We start from the raw sequence: 20,723 nt of genomic DNA, 5'->3' as shown, positions 1-20,723 counted from the left end.
TTGCCTTTTACATGTGTTAACATAGCACAGAAAGCTGTAACTCGTATAGGAGTTGTGTAATACCAAGCAACAGGGGTGGGGTGGGAAGACAACGGCAGTGCGGGCTGCGACGGAGGGCCAGCATGTGCTGGAGAGTATTAGATGTCCTGGTCATCAAAACTCTTCCCACAAAACCACTTTCACGATGCTGAGTTTATAGTCTTTACTCTCAACTATATGAGGTATATGTCCTTGTGCTTAAATTTACTAGGAATTGCTGCCCTGGATAGTAAAGCATCAGGGAAGATGGGAGTCCGAGCAGTAGTCTACTACATGAGTACAACGATCATTGCTGTACTGATTGGTATTATCATTGTGGTCATCATCCACCCTGGCAAAGGTACAAAAGAAAACATGCACAGAGAAGGCAAAATTGTGCAAGTGACAGCAGCAGATGCCTTTCTTGATTTAATCAGGTATGGCTATCATATTGCACATTCTCTCTACCAACAACAACAACTAATATTTAGAGTCACACCATGACAGTAGAGAATTTCAGACAGTGACTGGATAAACTGGCCAGATTTCTTTCAACTAGGTGACACCAACATCTCTAACACCAACATCTCTAACACCAACAACACTACAAATTAAAGAACAATACATGGATTTATTTTCAAATCAGGCTAAGTTGCAAGGGAAGAAACTGCTTTTAAAAATCGAAGCAATATTACACACACACAAAAGATCTCTGTCCTGCTGTCTGCATGGGTCTTTCCCCCTCCTTCCGCAGCACAGTCCTTACTACCAAATTCCTCTGCTTTCCTTTACTTCCAACTTTTGACAGGCTTCTCACTTCACTTGAAACCCTCGTTTAGTTAGTCATCTTAATTTTGAATTGTAGCTCCCAAACTGGGTCCATCTACTTAACTTTGCAGGTATGGGAAGGAAATTCCAGCAATTGGCAAGTAAAATACAGATGTAATGGCTGGTTTTCTCCTTGCTCAGAGAGGCTCTGCAATGCCTCTTTTGTACAGCTAACATGTCACAGATGTATTCCAGGGAGCAGGGAGGCTGAGGTTGTGAGCTCAGAAGCTCTTCCACAGGTAAAGACCAAAAATCTGTGTTATGCTAATCCCTTTGGAGAAGCCAGAGACATGGAGAAGGGCCTCCAAGGGTCATGCTGCCAGGAAGGGGGACTTCAGAAAGACCCATGAAGAGGTTTACCCTCCGATTCCTCAAGATTTAGTCTGTTAGGCTGCCTCTGATTCCATCAGAAATGTCACCACTATGGAAAATAAACAGACAAACAAAACCTCTCTATGTAAAAGGTACACACACACACTCACACACGTTTATATGCGTATGTGTAACTTACTAAAGAATATTCAAACTTTAGGAATATTTATTAATATTAATATTGATCACAACAAGACAGTAGGTTGAAGAGTAAAAGTCAAGACACACTACGGTACGTGACCAAAAATCATTTGAGAAGTGGAAGTGCACTAAATATTAATGAGTTTTTTATTAATCTGTATTCAGACAGCATTAATAAATGCAAAATTAAAAGTTGCCACAGAGCTTTGTTTGTTTGGCAATTTAGCTTGCTAAGGCGACTTGCTCTACAACATTGGATACAGAGACTGCAATGGACATGACCTATCCAACCCTACTGTATCTTGTCCTGGTAAAGCCAAGCAGGCCAATGGTATATGTGAAGCTCTGCTCACTGTAGGCATAAATACATAGATATTCATCTTAGGACTCCTTTGGTAATTAGCTGATCTATTCCTTTATATAGCTGTGCCACTACTTAAGGCATTACTAGAATCTTACTACTTCTCATGCTCTTTTCTTTCCTTTTCACAGAAATATGTTCCCTCCAAACTTGGTGGAAGCTTGCTTTAAACAGGTAAAAATGTTTTGCTGTTTCCAAATGAAACTCTATTACCATAGCTTCGTATAATAAAATAGGACAGTGAAATGTAATAGCGTTTTCTTTAGGAATATCATATGCTTGCACTTGTACTTACAGCAGTGACAAATCTTACGTACCCTGCCAACTGTCACCAAAACCCCTCCAGTCAAATCTGTGCCTTGTTTTCATTCATTCCTTCTCAGTTCTTGCTATGAGAAGTGAAGAAAACCCACCTGGCCTAGGAAGTCAAAAAATTCATTTTCTGAAAATGACAAATTCATGAGCCTATAGCAAGCTTCACTAAAGTCAATGCCGAGTTTCCTTTTCAAAAGCAGTGTTATGTTAGAGCGGGAGAAACTGGGATGTGCACCATCTGTACAGAGACTGGATCATGTTCAAGAACATCCCATGGGAATATGCATAGGTTAGAAACCGAGGCAACCGTTCTACGGGCATCAACAGCAAAATCGAAACCAGGGCTCCCTGTCACCGTGTCGTAGGAATGCCAAAAACATTGCGCTTACTTGCTTCCGAAATCTCCCTGTCACTAGCCTAGTTAACTTTACCTGTTGTAAGGAGAAAATAAAAGTAACTAGTTAAATTTCTTTCTTAAAAAAAGAACAATATAGATCCAGTGAAACCTATCATATATAGTGCCATGATCTGATAGCTTCGTACTGACCCCACAGTCTTGAACAGATACTGTTTACCAGTTATTGCTGTAGCAACAAAAAAGCAAGAGGATAAAGTAAAAATTTTCAAAAGTCAGGCTGTGTTACATCTTGCAGAATATTTAAAAAATACAGTAAAAGTTTCTTTAGGCAGATAAACAGAGACTAATAAAAAGCAGTGACCTTCTACATTAAAGATTTGTTCAAGATTAAAGATAATCTACACCTAGCCCTAAAACCAACAAATTCCATGCCTCTGTTTTCAGTAAGGATGATGATGAACTCAGGGCAGTGATGGGGAATGGCAGTATGGAAATACAAAAGTCTGTATCTGAACTAGGAAACAGAATTCAAAGAATTTAAGATAATCAAGTCTCAGAATGACATCGTCTTTTTCTCAAAATACTGAAAAAAACAGGGCATACTATTACAGGTCTGATAGCAAGCACTTTAATAAACCTGTCAGGTTGGGGAGTTATTGTTGGTAACTGGTGAAAGCAATGATACGGCCTTTCAAATTGCAGTTTCAGAAAGATTGGGGAAAGATTGGGGAATTGATTTAGGCAGTTAATAACTAATTAGCCTAATCTCAGTTGTGCTGAAGGATGGAAAAAACTTGAAGGAAAGAGTAAAAACTTAGTACTGTAATAAATGAAAAATATATGAAAAGTAGGATAAAGGTTAACACAGGCTTGTGAAACATGGATTGTGCCAGATTAACCTTTTGTCTTTCTTTCAAAAGATTGCTGATTTTCTCCCACAATCCCTTTGTTTTGTGCCACAGAAGTGCAATAGCTCTAATCTATTTGGACTTCTGAAAACCAGTGTATTTAAAACCATGGAGGAGGTGAAATAGCTGAGGGGGGGGGTAAGATTATTGTGAGAACTGTGAAACTCATGGGAAGGAGGCCCATCTGGAGATAATAGAAGTTGCTGTAGGACAGGTCTTGGGCCTAGTTCAATTGGTATTTTTATGAATCACATTGCCATAAAATGCACAAAATGAAATTTATTGATGACACAACCATTGGAGCACTTGGTATCAGCCAAAGAGGCTGGCATGCCCCAGCACAGTATAATGTAATTATAAAGTATATAATGCAAATCACAACAGCACAGTGAATTGGCCCTTGCAGAGACTGGCGAGCTTGGTATCTCCTTACAGCGCTGCATCACATTCCAGATATGCACTTAGGAACTCACAGGAATTTCTGTTTTGAGATGGGAACTCATCATCAGAAAAAAAGAACAAAAAGAAAAAAGCCTAGCCTAGCTCCAGGATATATTAGGCGAGATAACTCCAGTAGAAGAAATAATGTATCGTTACTACCAGAAAAGTCACAAGTGAGATTTTGTCTGGAATATCCAGTATGTTCGGGTCACTACATTCGAGGAAGATGCATGCAAAATGGGCACAATGGAGAGAATAGTTGCTGGGATTATCAAATGAACACAGTGTCCCAAGCAAAAAGAAGCTTGCTTTAGAAACTACTCAGGTACAAAACACCAAAGTGGGAACAGAGCTGTTTAAGATGAAGAAAATGTTTATACAAGAAGAAATGGAAGTCAATTTAAAGTGGAAATCAGTGTAAGGTTAACCTTCCTTACCTAAAAGGTAAAGTCCTGGAAAAAAACTTTAAATAGGAGTTTTGGGGACAAACCAGCTCATCAGTTTTAAGATACAGCTTGAAAAATTCATGCAGTTAGGTATTCTACAACAACAGAAAACTCAACTCAATGACTAGCAGTCATAAATCCTATGTTTTTCATTGAAAATGTCCTGTAGATTCTGTTTACATTATATATATTGTATTTCTCCTGTGCTTTACAGTTTAAAGGGATTCCTAGAAACTGTTCAATAAACAGGAAATGTTTCATGGCAGTTGCTTCTGACTTTCATCAGCAGATATGCTTACTGAAGCACCAGGATTTTAAATCTGTCATACTGATGCTATTAGTTTTTGAATCAAGTATCAAAATTAAGATTTTTAGGCAGAAAAAAAATTTTACAGGAGACACAAGAATGTATAAGCTTCATAGGTGCCCACACGACGTTGCACATCTGACCCTATAACCTTCTTTTCAAAAATTTCCATCATGTTTTTCCTATGTTTCTCAGAAGATTTATAAAGAATGATTATCCGTCTGGCGCTAATCTGGTTCTGTAGCACTGCATTTGCTGGCCCAAAGGGTTTATACTGATACACAGCTGTGCCCATATGGAAGCCATCACTGACATATATGCTTCACGTTCAAATCCCATCCTTTGATATGTTAGCTGCTCACAAACTCTCTTACAGTACCCTTGAGCAAGTTTATTTCCTGACTGTACTGGAACCCACTGGAAGCTTTTTCTCCTTTCTCACTACTGCTGGCATACAGGTACCCTACCGACTGTGTTAGGACTCACAGCAAGGCTTGAACCAGCTACTTTCCCCAGCAGTTGCAGGCATCTCCCAAAGCAGCTCCACCAACACACGGAACCAGCTACCATTTCTGAAGTTGTCACCTTATCCTTAGCGCTCAAAAGATCAGCTATTGCTGAAATGTTGCAATGCAAAGACATGGAAAATTGCACTTTCCTTAGCATAATTCATTTTAGTGGGTAAAGAAGTTTTCTGGGTGTGAAATTGCTCTCATGCAAAAGGAAAGGGAAGGGCTGTGTGCAGTGCGATAACCAAGGCGGGGAGCTGAAGGACAACAGGCTTCTAGACGGAGCTGGGCAAGAGTTTATAGGATTGCTGATGGGAGAAGAGCCTGGAGGAAGGCTAGGACCCTAGGGTTCATTCAGGAAAGGTCTTCACATTCAGTCCTCTGCTCCTTTGGATTCCCTTTCCTGCTCTTCTTTCTCAGCAAGTCCCTGAGGTAGACAAAACTCTCGCCGCCTCCTTCTCTGCGTATTTTCTTCCCAGGAAACAGAAAGAATGATGGATCCAAGTGCCCCCTCCCCTCCAGACTGGCCCCTCCGCTGTAGATCCCAGAAGCCAGGAAGAGTCCCTGCAGGAGTGACAGAGCGCCCACCGAAGAGCGAAGGAAATCCTTACATTTAAACCTCCACCTGAGAAGCAGCAGAACCATTTCAGGCCTAACTGGTACCATTCAGCCCCTTGTACCAGGAGAGCTTATAGGGACAGAGATCCACCATTGCCTAGCAAGTGAAGCTAAGAATAATAATCTGGGAAGTGCTGGGCTTCAGCTTCACTCCATTCTTTGCTAGCCACCCCCTGTCCCTGTCAAAGCCCAGAGTCCTGCTGGCACTCTGTGATCCATAGATCCGTACTTTCGCCAATTATATGAATGGCAGATGGGGATTGCTGGGAAAAGCAGATTTTTAAACCAGACAGTGTACTTTCTGGTGCTGGCTATTCCCATGTGACACATATTGCTGCCTTTGCTATGTGCTGACCATTTGGGTTAGGGGAAATTTTTATTAGTTATAGGAGAACCTGAAAAGGTTGAGTGCAAACATTCAATGCTTATCTAAAGCTATCCAGTTTGGGGATATCTTAAGAAATCTTTGATATCTTTCACTTCCATCCTTTATCTCTTCATCTTTCTTTCCTTGCTAGATTTGAAGATCCTATCTATCCTGGGGCTAAGCAGCTCTAAGCAGCCTGCTTCGTAGGCAGATGCTGCATTTTAACTGCTCGTTCTTCATGCTGTGCTTGATGATATATCAAAAGACAAAAGAAACACAAGTGAACTTGGGGCATCTGGAGAAAGAGAATCAGTCTAACAGTTTTGGCAGGGGGTGGACATTGTGTTGCAGAAATCCAGAATTTGATGCCAGCTGAACTAGAAAGGTGCATCTGATAAGTGTATTTCTTCTGATATGTTTTTAATTAATATTCTTCCCTCAGCTCATCCTTATCAAGTGGATCGGAAGTGTTAATCACATATCCATACATGTGATTACTAACTAATACATGCTGCCTGTTCCTAGTGAGAGTCTTGGCTGGTTGAGATATACTTTAAGCTGTTTCATCCATTCTTCTGTAGATACTTAGGATGTGTTCACACAAGTCCACATGGAAAGGAAAGAAAAATGAAATCAGGAAGATGGGATATCATTGTCTTATTTTCTTCATTTCTTTTCATTTTTTTAGGCTTGCATTTAAAGTTCAGAGAAATGGGCTAGCAAGCTTGTTGCTTTTCAAGTCATTATCACTAAAAACTACACCACCACGTTGACTCAGCACAGATAGAATTAATTGTACTATCTCAAAGTCCTGGCAGTAAATCATGAGTTTTCAGAGCAGCTACACATGTGATTGCAAATTAACCACTGGAATGTGCTACTGCAATGGTGTGAAGTTGCTTCTTAAAAAGTTATGCAATATATTCAAGAGTGGTGTGTATTTTGTACCATTAATGAAAACAAAAGAATAACAAAAGCTTAAACAGGTAATTCATTATATTATGCAAGAAAGTAAATATATTGTCTGTTTCATAATGAGATAATTAAACTTTTTTAAAGGTGTTCATTAACACCATGTCTTGCAATGAAGTCCAGAAATGCCGTTATTTTTATATTTTCATTGCAGATAAAGTTCTTAATAGAAAGCTATTAGGATTAATATGTATCAAATAATATCTACCTTGCTCCTAATTTGCTTTCTATAAATGAAAATAAAGAAAATATATGAATATTTTTTATCTAAAACCTTACCAGGCAAAATATCTCTGCCTTGAGACAAAATGGCCCAAACTTATCCTCAGCAATGACAGGACTTCTATGATGTTGTACTGGCCCTTCACAGATCATCAGTGTAGGTGTGGAGACTTCTAGTGAAACATAACCAGCTCTTTTGAGATCTCTAGGCCTGCAGTGTGTTTTTACATGAGCAGTTTTTCTTTGTCTAATTTCTTCCAGTATTGAATGACACAAAAGAATGTGGACTTGCAGAATCATAGTATGATATTAAAATGTCAGTTTGAGCTAAAAGAACTCCAGTTAAGTGTTTTTACTCAGATCTCTATAGACGTCTGATAACTCTGATTCCCACCAAGATCCAGTACAGATCTGCCTGAAAGTGGGGATCAGCTCACAAAATGCTCTGTATCACCAGTATTTCTGCAGAGGGAGTAATAATCAACTCTGCTATTCCCTCATCTATTTCAAAACTGACATTTTTGCCCCCCTTGAAGGTCTCTCTCATCTGTTGGCCTTTTCACCCTTTTTCACAGTTGGCTTTTTTCACAGCAAATTCCCTTTGTGGGGGTCAAGCAATCTTGTGTTTTGCCTTTAGTGTCATCTGAGAAGGCACTAACAAAAACTAAATCTCAACCTACACTTTTTCCTAGGCAGAAGTCTGCTTTTCAATTCCTTTATTTGGTTTTCCTTAATTTCTTTCGCTTCACCAAGAACTTTCTCATGACCACTAAAATGTTAGTGTTAGCTAAAGCTAACATTTGTGAATACCTACACCTTACCAACAGAGCAAGTCAACAGAAAAGGTCTACATATCTGTGTACCGCTCTCATAGCTGAAATTGAAAAAGGCTTCGCATTGCTAACTGGGGTCCTAAAATCCCTGCTATAGCTCTGAAGAGACTCCTAACTAATAAAGGACCAAAGGCAGCCTCCCACTGGAACACAATTCCAGAATCAATGCTGAAAAAGAAGGAATATGCTATTACCTCCTAAGAAGAGTTCCAACTGGATTTTCAAAGGAAGGGCACTTCATGTGATGTGCTTTTTCCTCTCTAGCTGCCCAGATCTTTCTCTGTCCCCCCCTCATAGTTTTTAGGCCCAATGGCCAATTCCAGCCTAATCCGACACAGGGGGAGAAGTCTCAGAAAAACCCAGGCTGTGTTGCCACTGAGGAAAAAGCAGTTATGACAGCGCCTACCCTGTTCTGACGGGCAACAGCCAGTCAGACAATCAGTGTACATCTGTCACTGTCGAACAGCCATACCACATGTTGCTTTTGCCCTAGTCGAATAGGTAGGAGTGAGAGAAGGTCTGAGGGTCGTGGAGGAGAACTGGGGAGAAGATAGTTATGATGTGTCTAGGGAAAGTAGGAAATAAATCCATACGAAATCCTGTAGGAAATCAGGCTTTAATTCCAGTGCTCATTAAGTAGCTTGCTTTTCAGTGTTGGTCTAATCTGCATGCCCACAAGCCCAGCATACTTACCACTTTCAGACTTCTGACTTAAGTAAATTCACCTAGGTTTCTTTTCTACTTAGAAATAAAAAATACATATATAATATAATTATCATACCCATATACATAAAGAAAGAATTAGAAGTGTTTGATGTACAGTATTAGGCAGTATTTAAATGGTATTGTCAAGATTGAAGTAAAATTCCTTTGGTGTTAACTTCCAGATCATTTCCACTTGCACTCTGCTAGCTCTCTGTCACTTGAACAGGCAACCCCATCCCCTCCTTCCCTGGCGGTGTAGTCCCACTCTCAGTGTTTTGCCATCTCTGGCATTCAACTGATTCCTCAGTGAGCAGATTCACCTCCTCATTCCTCCCAAAACATGGCCACTTTTTTGCTGGGTTAGTTTCCTGTCAGCTTAAGGAGTAATAATGGCTCATGGAGAGCTCACACTAGAACTGGCATGGAGAAGAAAGCATCACAGAATGGATGGGAGGGGGTGAAGGAGTGGAACTGTGCTTTGCACTGTCAGCCGACTGTTACAACAGCTCAGCTCTCTCGTCTAACCACAGCCCAAGTCTAACAGCCCAAGTCTTACAGCTTTTTTGCAAATCTCATTTAAAACTGAGCTGACCTCCATGGACACTTGTTCTGCTATATTTTATTCAGAAATTTTCTATAAAGCAACTCTTACTTGGAACTCTAAAGGTCTTTAAGCCTTCAGGGGATACAGCAAATATCTATTAGGAGCACATCAAAACTATTCAGGTATGGAAAATAACAGAAATTCAGATTGGTGTTTCTAAGTGCTGATATTCAGGTTTTCCATCTTAGTCAGAAGTACATAACTCCATTTCACTCGAATACTTTCAAAGTGTGCAACAGTCTCCAAGTATTACTAATACTACAGTTCTTGGGCTCACTCTTCGGGTGTTTTAGGCAGGCCCAAAGAAATTAATATCCAAAGTTGCTGAATACTTGGCACGTGCACCCCATTGCTTTAATACGGTATTTAGCATCCTGAGATAAATTTGAAATATTTTTTCTAGAGGTATTTAGTAGTCTTTATGCACAAAAGAATTTAAACAGGACAGAGATGCAGGCCTTTTTGGAGCCCAGAGAGAAATAATCAGGATATGCATCTCTTTGGAAAAATAATAGGTGGTGGAAGTCTGGCTTTCGAAGTGGAGATTTAGCAGTATATTGAGATATTGAATTTGATTTGCTTGTCCTATAAAGGGACCATTTCAGGTAAAACCCTCTTCCTAATAAAGAGATAAATCATAACTGGAGATTTATTACTGCAAAAGCAGAGAAAATTAATGGCTTTGCCATGGCAAAGTCCTAATTTCAGGTTTAAAAAAGGAAGAAAGAGGTATGTAATACTTAGGTTGTTTTCAATCTTTTTTTTTTATTCAAAAAGATGAAAAAGTAAGGAAATCCTGCAGCACATGCAAAGATTGCAACTATCCGTAAAAGACCTATTTTTCAAAAGCCTTGCTGTATAAAGGAAAAATGTTGTTGGGAAAAATAACAATTTATAAAAACACAAACTAAGAATCCGTAGTTTCATCCCAAAATTCAGGAGTATGATGGACGTGCATATTTGATTTTGACTTACGTACATGAGATAGTGAGCTCTGGAAGCTAAGGGTCAAACTTTAGCTCTTGTAGTTAATATGGGGGTTTTATGTTGCTTTCAGTAAAGCCAGGTTTTCATCTCTGTTCGCTTTACCAATAAATATTACATCAAGAATTCAGATGTCCTCCAATATTAATTACTTAACGTGTGAAGATTTTTACCTTTGTTTGCTATAATTCACAGTAATTCCTACCTTTCTTTTCTTTTTGTTTTACTAGTTCAAAACTAACTATGAGAAGAGAATGTTTAAAGTAGATATTCCACCCAACGACACATCCACAGTGGCTTCCATAATAAGCAATGTGTCAGAAGCCATGGAAGCCCTCACCCGGATGAAAGAGGAAATAGTGCCTGTCCCAGGCTCTGTAAATGGAGTGAATGCCCTGGGCTTGGTGGTGTTTTCAATAAGCTTTGGCCTGGTGATTGGAAGCATGAAGGAGCAAGGTCAGGCATTAAAAGACTTCTTTGATAGCCTGAATGAGGCTATCATGCGACTGGTAGCTCTAATCATGTGGTAAGTGCCTCTCTGATATATACTATGCTAAGTCATTAATAACATTTTTTCATCACAGACATCCGCTGGATAGCAAGAGTCTGTGTTTGGCAGGAAGTCAGACAATAATATCTTAACTGTCTTCTAACTTTTTGGTAAATGAATCAACAAATTGTAATTCCGTGTATCAATAATTTGCCAAAACATACGTACGCTTTCACAAGAGTGATTGAAAATCAGTGGCCATAGCAGAATTTGCCAAGCTTATACAGGCCCATACTATATCTTTATAAATAGACAGCAATCACAGCAATATGCCACCAAAGTTTCCTTGTAAGCTACTCTGATTTCACTAAAGAAAACTGATAAACCTCTTGCATAATCTTATCTCTACACAGTAAGACCTTGTTATCATTGCTTTGCACCACAACTGGTCCCTGCAATTGTGTAGCATATAAATATATCCTTGCATTGTAGCTGGACTGCTCACAGATAGGCACCATTTTTGCTACTTTCTTTGTGTTCAATAGATAAATAAAACCAAGCTATTCCTCCTCAAGCATTACCTGTGAAGTCTCTTCAACAATGAAGATACAGTATTTATCAGGTAGAAGGTTAAACTATGAAAAGAAATAATGCCTGAAATGTCTTGTTGCCTTCTTTACTACAGCAGATTGTCTTACCAAAAAAAAGCTAACATAAAAAAAAGCCCTACCCAACAGCACATCCACATATGATTAGTACAAGATGGAAAACTAGAAATAAATATATTTTTCTAATAAGTAAAATTCTGTTCTGCCAGGAAACATCTACACAAAGCAAAAGTCTTTTCTCCTTCTTCTTCACAACTACAGTTAAGATAATAAACCGTGGGTGAGAATTGTTACTTTTGAGAAGTTTCTACATGGATTTGATGGCTAAAAGTGTAATTGAGGTGCACTGGATAAATGGTGCTCTGTGGTCATTTAGTATAAAAAAATAAGAGGACATTCATGGAAATAAGGCTGTATCAAAAGTCCAGCTGTAACAGGATTGTGTTTCTAAAGATCTTAATGAGTTTGACCCATAGAGCTAGCTCTTCATTTGTAGCTGTGCTTACCAGAGAGGGAAAAGTAGCTTTTACCACCCTTGCAGCTACCCCACAATGCAGCCAACCTCTTTTGTACAGGTAGATTCCTGCTATCATGGTGATTTATCCTATGCCCCACTGGGAATGCCCAGACGTGGCCTGAACATCTGAATTCCAAAGGGAGCTCACCTCTCCAGATGTCTGAAAGGCATGCTATAAATGTTCTTCTCCTGACTTTCTCTTACCAGATCCTGAATCCAACAGAGCCTACCAGAAATGGTCACTGCTGTGATTTCATCCACGTTGGCCTGCTAAGGGTTAAAGAGTTAAGATCTTTAACTGCTTCTGAATAATTATGGTCATCCGACCAGTAAAATCCTACATCCATGCATGCATATAAACGAAAAAGGTGTGGATGGGAGAGTGGATTTCTACTTTGTTCAGTACAATATTGATTTGATTTCTTATTTGCAGGTACGCTCCACTTGGAATCCTCTTCTTGATTGCCGGAAAAATTGTTGAGATGGAAGATATGGGTGTGATTGGTGGTCAGCTTGCCATGTATACTGTAACAGTTATCATTGGTTTGCTAATTCATGCTGTCATCGTCCTACCTCTTCTCTACTTTCTGATCACTCGTAAGAACCCTTGGGTATTTATTGGAGGACTGATTCAGGCACTAGTTACAGCTTTGGGAACGTCTTCCAGGTACAGTACGATATTTTAAGGCTAAATAATTTTTAATATTACAGGTTTGAGAAACAATTTAGCCTAATATAATTGGTTAACTCCCTATTCATAGATAGCAAGTATTCATTTGGACACTATTTCAGTTCTGCTACTCTCTGATATAGAAGACTATTATCATTATATTGATTTGGACTGTCTATTTTTATGTTCTGTGAGAACCTTCGAGCAGGGTTGAAATAGGTCTGTTTGATGATGCAGCCTGTATGATTGGAAGCCTTTGACTCTGATTAGCCTTGATTTGTAAGTGGTTTGTCATGGTTTGTTGGCAAAGGATGAAGCTGACAAGCAAAGTTTTACATTTGTGTATGGCAGAATGGCGAGGCAAATGGGGGGGGATTCTGAGAGAGAGTTTGAGAGCTTTTCTTTACAGGTGAAGTTCTAGGCTCAAAATCATACCCTGCAACAGAGATGCCACTTTTGCTCTTTGTTGATGAATTCAGAGGGTCTTCAGATTAATAAACATACTGTTCATCTCTATGATAAAAGGAAACATTATTGTCTTGAAATATAAATTTCCTATATCATATGACCATTCATGAAACACCTTCCATTTTAATAAATTTTAAAAGTGGCCCCTAAAGATAGATGTTTTCAGTCCACCATTCCTCATATCTATACCTAAGGTACTGCTGTTTGGGTTTATTTTAAAGATCTGGATGAGAAGCTATTTGGATCATTAATGTGAAATCTGATTAAGTTTTGTAACACTGAAAAAGCTTTTGAGGGCTTTACGAAAATTATGCCAGTATGCTAACGGGCAAAGGAGGATAATTATTAATTTCACATTTGACATTTTTATGTCAATCCTGGCAAATTAGTGGAATGTCTGGAAGGGGATTTGATTAATAATGATTTAAAAATGAATGTAATATAACTAATGCCAGTCAACATAGTGAAATTAAGAGAAAATAAATAGTGGCAAATTAAATCAGTATCTGTTTTTATGAAATTACAACATCAGTGGGTCACAGTAATAGCGTTAATGAGATATGTTCAGACTTCTGTAAGACATTCCACTTGGCACAGCTCAAGATCCTGAGTAAGAGCCTACACTGATGCCGGATCAAGAGGACATACTGTAAGTGGATTAAAAACTGTTTAAAATTCAACTGTCAGTTGATTGTCATCAAAATATGACAGATTTTCTAGCAGAGTCTTACAAGGTCTTTCTTTACATAACATTTTATCAGTGATCTGAATGAAAGATAAACTCAGCACTGATAAAGATTTCAGAGACATGAAAGTCTGTGAAATAGTTAGCAATGAAGAGGCAGATCATTGAGAGAGAGTAATCTGAATTGCTGGGTCTTGAAAAACCTCTTTGCTTTGGTGTAATCAGATGTAGACATATCTTTAAGAACAAAGAGTGCAAGCCACCCTTGCAGAATGGCCACATTATCCTTCATTCTGAGGCAGTGTCTCTGAAGAGGAATTTGGCGTCATGTTGGCTCAATGGGCATTCCAGTACAACATGAAACAAAAGTGATCAGTTGGGTTGATCCTTCAATGAAATGACTATTTATATGATATTTGGACGTACCGACAGGGGAACAAGATTAAAGTAATAGAGTAGTGTAATCATCCATCAGAATGCCTTGTCCAGGGGATCCAGCAAATAGCCATGAGACCTATTAAAGGAATAGAAAACATACCGAAGGCTTGAATAGCTCAGTGTGTTTAGCAGTGAAAAACATTGCTTAGGAGTGATTTAATCAGAACCCCTGGGCACCAAAAATGGGGAGCAGGAATTTTTTAATAGATTCTTCTGCCTAGCATGCCAAAGTATAACAAAATCCAGTGATTGAATACTGAAGTTAAACAAATTCAGACAAGGGACTATGTGGAAAGTGACAGTAATTACCCGTTGGAAAAACTCTCCAAGGGCGTCAGGAGAATCTCCGCCATTAGAAGTGTTTAAATCCAGCCTGTTTTTTTTTTTTTTCTTTAATAGGCTGGTAGTTCACATAAACATTAAGTCATCAAAACCCACACAGACAATTAGAACAGACAATTGTCAGACAGTCTCTTTTGTCATTATAATGCATGACAATCTTTTTTCTCCCTCTCTGTAGAATTTATACTGTGTGTTATTTTCTTTTTTTTCAGTTCTGCCACACTACCTGTTACATTTAAGTGTCTAGAAGAAATAAACAGAGTGGACAAGCGAGTCACAAGATTTGTTCTCCCAGTCGGTGCTACAATTAATATGGACGGAACTGCTTTATACGAGGCTTTGGCTGCAATTTTCATTGCACAGGTTAACAACTTTGATCTGAACTTTGGGCAGATTATCACAATCAGGTACAGAAGCCATTATTACCTACATCTAATAAAAGCACCTTTGTGATGACTCCTTCTTGCCAGTATATGAGAGATTAAACAAAAGCGTCTAGAGCTAAAAGCAAGAACTACAGCTACAGTAGCTGAATAAATGTAATGATTTACATCTGCACAGAAGAGGCCCCACAGCACATATTCTCCATTAGGTAAACCTTTAAAAAACTGTAGCATGACACACCTATCACTGCACTTCAGTCATCAGGAGCAGCTTTTAACAACTTTTAAATTTTCTTTCTTAAGATCTCATGCAGCTGTTGGGAGCTGTAGACTTATAATCAGTACCAGGTAGCTTATAATGCACGTACAAAGCAGCACCATAAGAGCAGCACAGTGGCATGGTACAGAGCTGATGCTTGGAGGGTAACGCTTTTCTAGTCACGATGGTCTCAGGACACAAGCAGAGCAAGCTATATAAGGAGCAATAATACCTTCCATTAGACCAATGGATAGAGCTAGAGAAGAGAGAGGTGTTTTCGAATACACACGCCTTCACATCTCAGGTGGAACAGCAAACAACCCACTAAGTACCGCTCGATGATAACTGATCTGCAGTAATTTCATTATGTTAATCAAACAGTTTAAGAGGAAAAGGCGATGGACACATGTGCAGGAGAGAGATGTCAGAAAGGAAGGGGGACACTGCAGGACAGAGAGACAGATATTTATCCCTCAGGAGCATTGAAAGTTTAGATGAATGGTGAATTGGGAATGTAGAAGATTTTCAAAAAGAAGTGCTTCTCTCCATAAAATCCATCTGCTTAATTCAGTATTCATCAACAGGAGGCAAAGCTGCTTTCACACTGTCATGAGGCACATCCTGAGTCTAAGGCAACAGTTTCACACTCATTAGTACTAGAGCTGCTCACTGCCAAATCACTTGACAGAACAAACTTTTCCTAAATCGGGTGTGAACAAGCGAATCTCCGTCAAGTTACTAGAGTGTATGATTCAGGGTTTCTGCCAGCTTTCTGCTTTCTGCTGGCTGAATGCCAGCTTCTGCAGAACAGATGATACTGCACCTGGTGTAAAGGTGTAGTGACATGGACAGACGACACAAATTCCTGTATTAGATTTGCCAGGACAGAATCATCTCCTCAGCTTTTCTTCTAACATGCTTGAGCTGGTAGAGTGAATTTATTTAATGGGTGATGGCAGGTAGCTATAATGTTTTTGACTGGCCCTTAGCATCCAACGGTGGATTTACTATCTCACAAAACCATGTTTCAGGGTTCTGGTTAAAGGTTAAGTGTAAACATTTTGGATTAAGATCCACACTCCCCTGGAGCTGTGCAGTGTTCAGATTAGGGACTGCGTTCATCTCTTTCTTTACTACGGGGAAATTGCTTTTTGCTTCATATCTGTTTTTAATGTTTGCCAGATGATAAGGAGAGTTTATTGTGGAAGTCAATTAATTGCTCTTGCCTTCTCTACCCACAGCATCACAGCCACAGCTGCCAGTATTGGGGCTGCAGGCATTCCTCAAGCTGGACTGGTCACCATGGTCATCGTGCTCACATCAGTAGGTTTGCCTACAGATGATATCACTCTTATCATTGCAGTGGACTGGTTCTTGTAAGTATTTCTGATAGAGCCACTAAAGGCTCAGAGCATATTTAAAAGCACAACAGTCAGGGGCATTCTGACAATACTGTGATCAGTGAGATTCTTCTTTTGCTATGGAAGTTAGTTGGAAAAAAGTGTTAAAAATTACAGTCTCTTGCAACTGAAGTCTTTTCTTGGAGCAGATGGTGGGGCATGTTACTTAATGATGGCTCCTTTTGCGTGCAAAAGGGTTACGTGGAAACTTGGCTCCTTAGGGTACTAAGAAAAACTTTCAGACACATTGTATGTAATTCAATTATTAAAGAGTTGCTTTAGTTTTTTTATTTTTTGTAGGCTGTTAATGGAAACCTTTCCTTCAATCAGGCTCAGAGTATGGAAATTCACTGATTCAGATCTGACCCAGTTCATTGCAGCCCTGCTGGCTATCTAATCCAGGAAAGGTTCATATGTCTTCCCTGTGGACAAAGAAATGAAAAACTTCTGAGTAACTGTCCTATCCAGCCAGCACAATGTATTGCCCTTCAGTTTCTCCATCCCTCTGTCTGCAGAAGACTAACTAACAGCTGTAGGTATATGGGGAAAACCCTTAGGTCCAGGAACTAAACCATAGACAGAAGGCTTCCTCTGACCTCTATTTCTGATCACTATTAGTTACAGTTTCCAGAGGATTCTTCCCTCTCAAAAGAGCCCCACAAAAAGTTGTCCGTGTCTTTATCAGAATGTAGTGTCTTCAAATGGTTATCTAACCACATGCCTGTAGCCTTATATAGGTGGACGCTCACCAAGTAAGGAGCCAGTCACTCCTTGTCAAGCTGCCTCCTACATCTTCTGGGCAGAGATCTTTAAGAAGGCTGAATTGTTGTAGCTTACTTGGAATCATTTCAGCAGGATTTCACCCTAAATTACTGGCCATAGTTTATGGTCACGAGGGAAATGACAGTAAGAAGGTAGACTCTCATTGGCTTAAATCTCAGGAGGATATAAACCCAAATCACTATAGTACAGAAATGCCTCCAAGAAGCACCTACCATATGGTCCCTTTATCGTCCTCATCGCACATCAACTGTTTCTTGCTGTGAAGTTGCCAGGAATTAATATTAGACACATTTTGTGTCTCTGAATCCTGGTATAGCTGTTAATTTCTACAGATGGAATCATGGCATTAACTGTTCAGATGAATGAATACACGTAACATTGTCGAATCATCTAGTAGCTATTTGCAAAGGCCATTTTAACAACTAGTCTGCTTGCATCCCTGAGCAAGTGGTAAAGTCAAGGCTGATTTACTGTTTCTCCATAGGGATCGTCTCCGTACCACTACCAATGTCTTGGGAGACTCCATTGGAGCAGGAATTGTTGAACATTTATCACGGCACGAGCTGAAGAACAGGGATGCTGAGATGGGCAATTCTGTGATAGAGGAAAACGAAATGAAGAAACCATACCAACTGATCTCACAGGAAAATGAGAGTGAGAAACCGTTAGATAGTGAAACCAAGATGTAGGGTAAAGAAGGCATGAGTCCAACACTACAAGTGTGGAAAGCTTATACTTTTTCCAGCCATTTATATCTTGAATTCACCAAGCCCACTTAGTCCTTGTTTTCTCCCTTCTTGCTAGCATTGGAAAAGAATTAATGAAAATATATTCCAAATTAGCAGTGATCAAGGTATATGTTGGCTTCCCACTTAAAAAAAATTAACAGGCAACATGACTGGTCCTGCTAGACATGTGCTAACTGAGGATAAAAAAAGAGAGATCGTCTATTAAATCATAAAACATACCAGTGTACATGTTACTCAGTCCTGTAAATGTGATCTTATTCTTTTTTTTTTTTTTTTATGAACTGGAAAGTAAAAACAGATAACAGAGCCTGAAAATGGTTTTATTTTTTTAAATACCTGTTGCAAACATCCTAACATCTATAAGCACACAATCAACATTTTAAACTTGATAACTGCATCCAGCTAAGTAAATTAACAGGCTTTTCACTTTTTTATCTGATGTTATTTTTCTATAGTGTTACATCCTTGTTCTATTACTAGCAGCGCAATAAAAAGAAGGATGTTAAACGAAAGGATAAAAAAGGAGAAGATGTATAGATAAAAACAAAAAAAACCCCAATCAGCACTTTTATCAGCTGAGCTGAAACATCGTTTCTGAGAAATTGATTTCAACTGGACACAATTTTTCACATTAGCCTCAGCTGATCTTGAGAAAAACTTAGCCTACTTAGCTTCACCTTCTGGATTTGCCCCCTTATCTTCAGCGCTGCAACTCAGTTGAACTATCTAATGGCATAAGTATTCACAGGAGCAAAGCCCTAGACTGTATTGTCTCTGGGACAGGATATGTGACTTCCTCTATGTTTGAAAGGAACATAGCATGCTGTGGATATGCCAGTTATCTACTTCAGAAACAATACTAAGAATAGAAGGCAGTGCCAGCACTTTGCAGAAGGTACAGAAGGGTGAGATGCTCAGATCCTACTACGACTGGTTTTTAAATCAGTCTGTGCTGAAATGGCATTGCTCGAATACCCGCGACCAAGAGGAGATTTTCCAGCTGGAAACCTCCCAAATGCTTGGTCATTCCATTGATAAGTAATGAAGCTATTAGCTGGATTTATGTTTTTTCCATCTGGAGAAGAAGGCTCCCTATCTCAATGTGAAGTTTCCAAATCTTTGTGTGTTTATCGGCAGTATCTCAAAAATAAAAAATAATCCTTTAGAAAGTAAAACTAATGGGTGCTTTTTTACTTTTTACTAGGAAAAAATATATAAATTGCAAAATAATAAATACTATAATAAATGTTGAAAATGTAATTAGAAAGGTTTTTTCAAGCGCAATATTGTAGGTTTCCTTCAGGGAATAGATAAGGAAAGAATGAAAAAAGGGAGATAATGCACTTGTAATCCTGTGGCTTTTTTTTTCCATTTCAACATTATTCCCTGATGAAACCCTTTTCTAGAAATATAAATTATATATTTTTCCCTTTTTACCTTGTATTGTTATAGAAGTTAAACTGGAAAGTTTATAATGCAGTTACAGTTGGGGGAATGAAGAAATACTAACTGAAAGGCACACTACTGTTAAACAATCTTTCTTATTCAAATGTTTGGTTTCCTTCTTTCACCCCCCTCCCCCCTCCCCCCCAAAAAATTCTGATGAAAGAAATGAAGGATTCCCTTGCAGTGTCCCAGCTGCCACTCAAAAAATGCTCAAGATGCTGCTTTTGTCACTAAAAGAATATCAATGTGGTGTACAAGTAACTGTAGTGAAAGCGTCAGCATGCTGGTTAAAGGCAAATCTTTTCCCATGTTTTGAGCAACGAGGCAAGACTGTTTTTTTGACTGACAATTCCTGCCCATCTTCTTCAGCGGAGTAACCCAGACAATATGGGCAGGAAATCTCCAGTAAATGAAGTAAGCAGGGTTTAATACAGAGTATTGAGCAGTCAGACCTACAAAGCTCTAAATGAATCTCTGACTGAAAGAAAACAAGTGTGGGTTTTTTTTGCTAACAGAATGCAAACCTAGAATACAGACAGACCTTTTCTGATATGTAATTAGAGATATTTTTATATAGATACTGTATTCAGAATGTGTGTATAAAAGTTAACTGTAGAATTTATGGCTTAACAATTTAATTTTTGTTAAGAATCTGTTTGGAAATACATTGCAAAGACTTAATGTAAATGGCTGTCTTTCTATGACATCAGCTGAAAAAAATGATTTGTGTCACAAAGTCTGTGATCTTTTTTATGCTAACTTTGTTTCTTATGGAAATCAGGTATTATAGAAAGATTCCTTTCCCTATCCCTCACTGGTTCTGCATTGATATGCACCCAGAGTGGATTGAGAAACATTACTTTGTAGATGTATTTTCAATAAAAATAGTTTTACATTACTGCTTTTTTGTGATTTCTTTCAAAGACTCTGAAACAGAAGAAACTTCAGAAGAACTCAAAAGTATACATTTTCATAATATGCGATTTCAGGAATTTCAAGCTATTTTACACTGCAAGGCCTTTTCTGCATTCAGATATCTCTTTGAGCTTTTATGAACAAAAATAAATAAATAAGTGAAACTGGACAGACAAAGGAATGCAAGGAATGGAGGGGCTGGGAGGAATAGTAAGAAAAAAAAGAATCAAAGTTAATCCAGCTTAAGTTCATCCAAATTCA

At 38.8% G+C, this 20,723-nt stretch overlaps 1 protein-coding gene across 1 annotated transcript in view; it reads left to right on the top strand.

The window, feature by feature from the left end:
• LOC112982177 (excitatory amino acid transporter 1) overlaps positions 1 to 20,445 on the top strand; it is a 65,259-nt gene extending 44,814 nt beyond the window's left edge. Inside the window, exons 4-10 of the mRNA XM_026098370.2 lie at positions 251 to 455; positions 1,852 to 1,894; positions 10,540 to 10,835; positions 12,358 to 12,591; positions 14,740 to 14,934; positions 16,411 to 16,545; positions 17,837 to 20,445. Of these exons, the coding sequence (XP_025954155.1) occupies positions 251 to 455; positions 1,852 to 1,894; positions 10,540 to 10,835; positions 12,358 to 12,591; positions 14,740 to 14,934; positions 16,411 to 16,545; positions 17,837 to 18,041 (1,313 nt within the window). The 3' untranslated portion in view covers positions 18,042 to 20,445. The remainder of the gene's footprint in view (positions 1 to 250; positions 456 to 1,851; positions 1,895 to 10,539; positions 10,836 to 12,357; positions 12,592 to 14,739; positions 14,935 to 16,410; positions 16,546 to 17,836) is intronic.
• The last annotated feature ends 278 nt before the right edge of the window (positions 20,446 to 20,723 follow it).

This window comes from Dromaius novaehollandiae, chromosome Z (genome assembly GCF_036370855.1).
Source record: "Dromaius novaehollandiae isolate bDroNov1 chromosome Z, bDroNov1.hap1, whole genome shotgun sequence".
Classification (NCBI taxonomy): Eukaryota; Metazoa; Chordata; class Aves; order Casuariiformes; family Dromaiidae; genus Dromaius; species Dromaius novaehollandiae.
The sequence above is the reverse complement of the archived record's forward strand: the minus strand, read 5'-3'. Positions and strand labels throughout refer to the sequence as shown.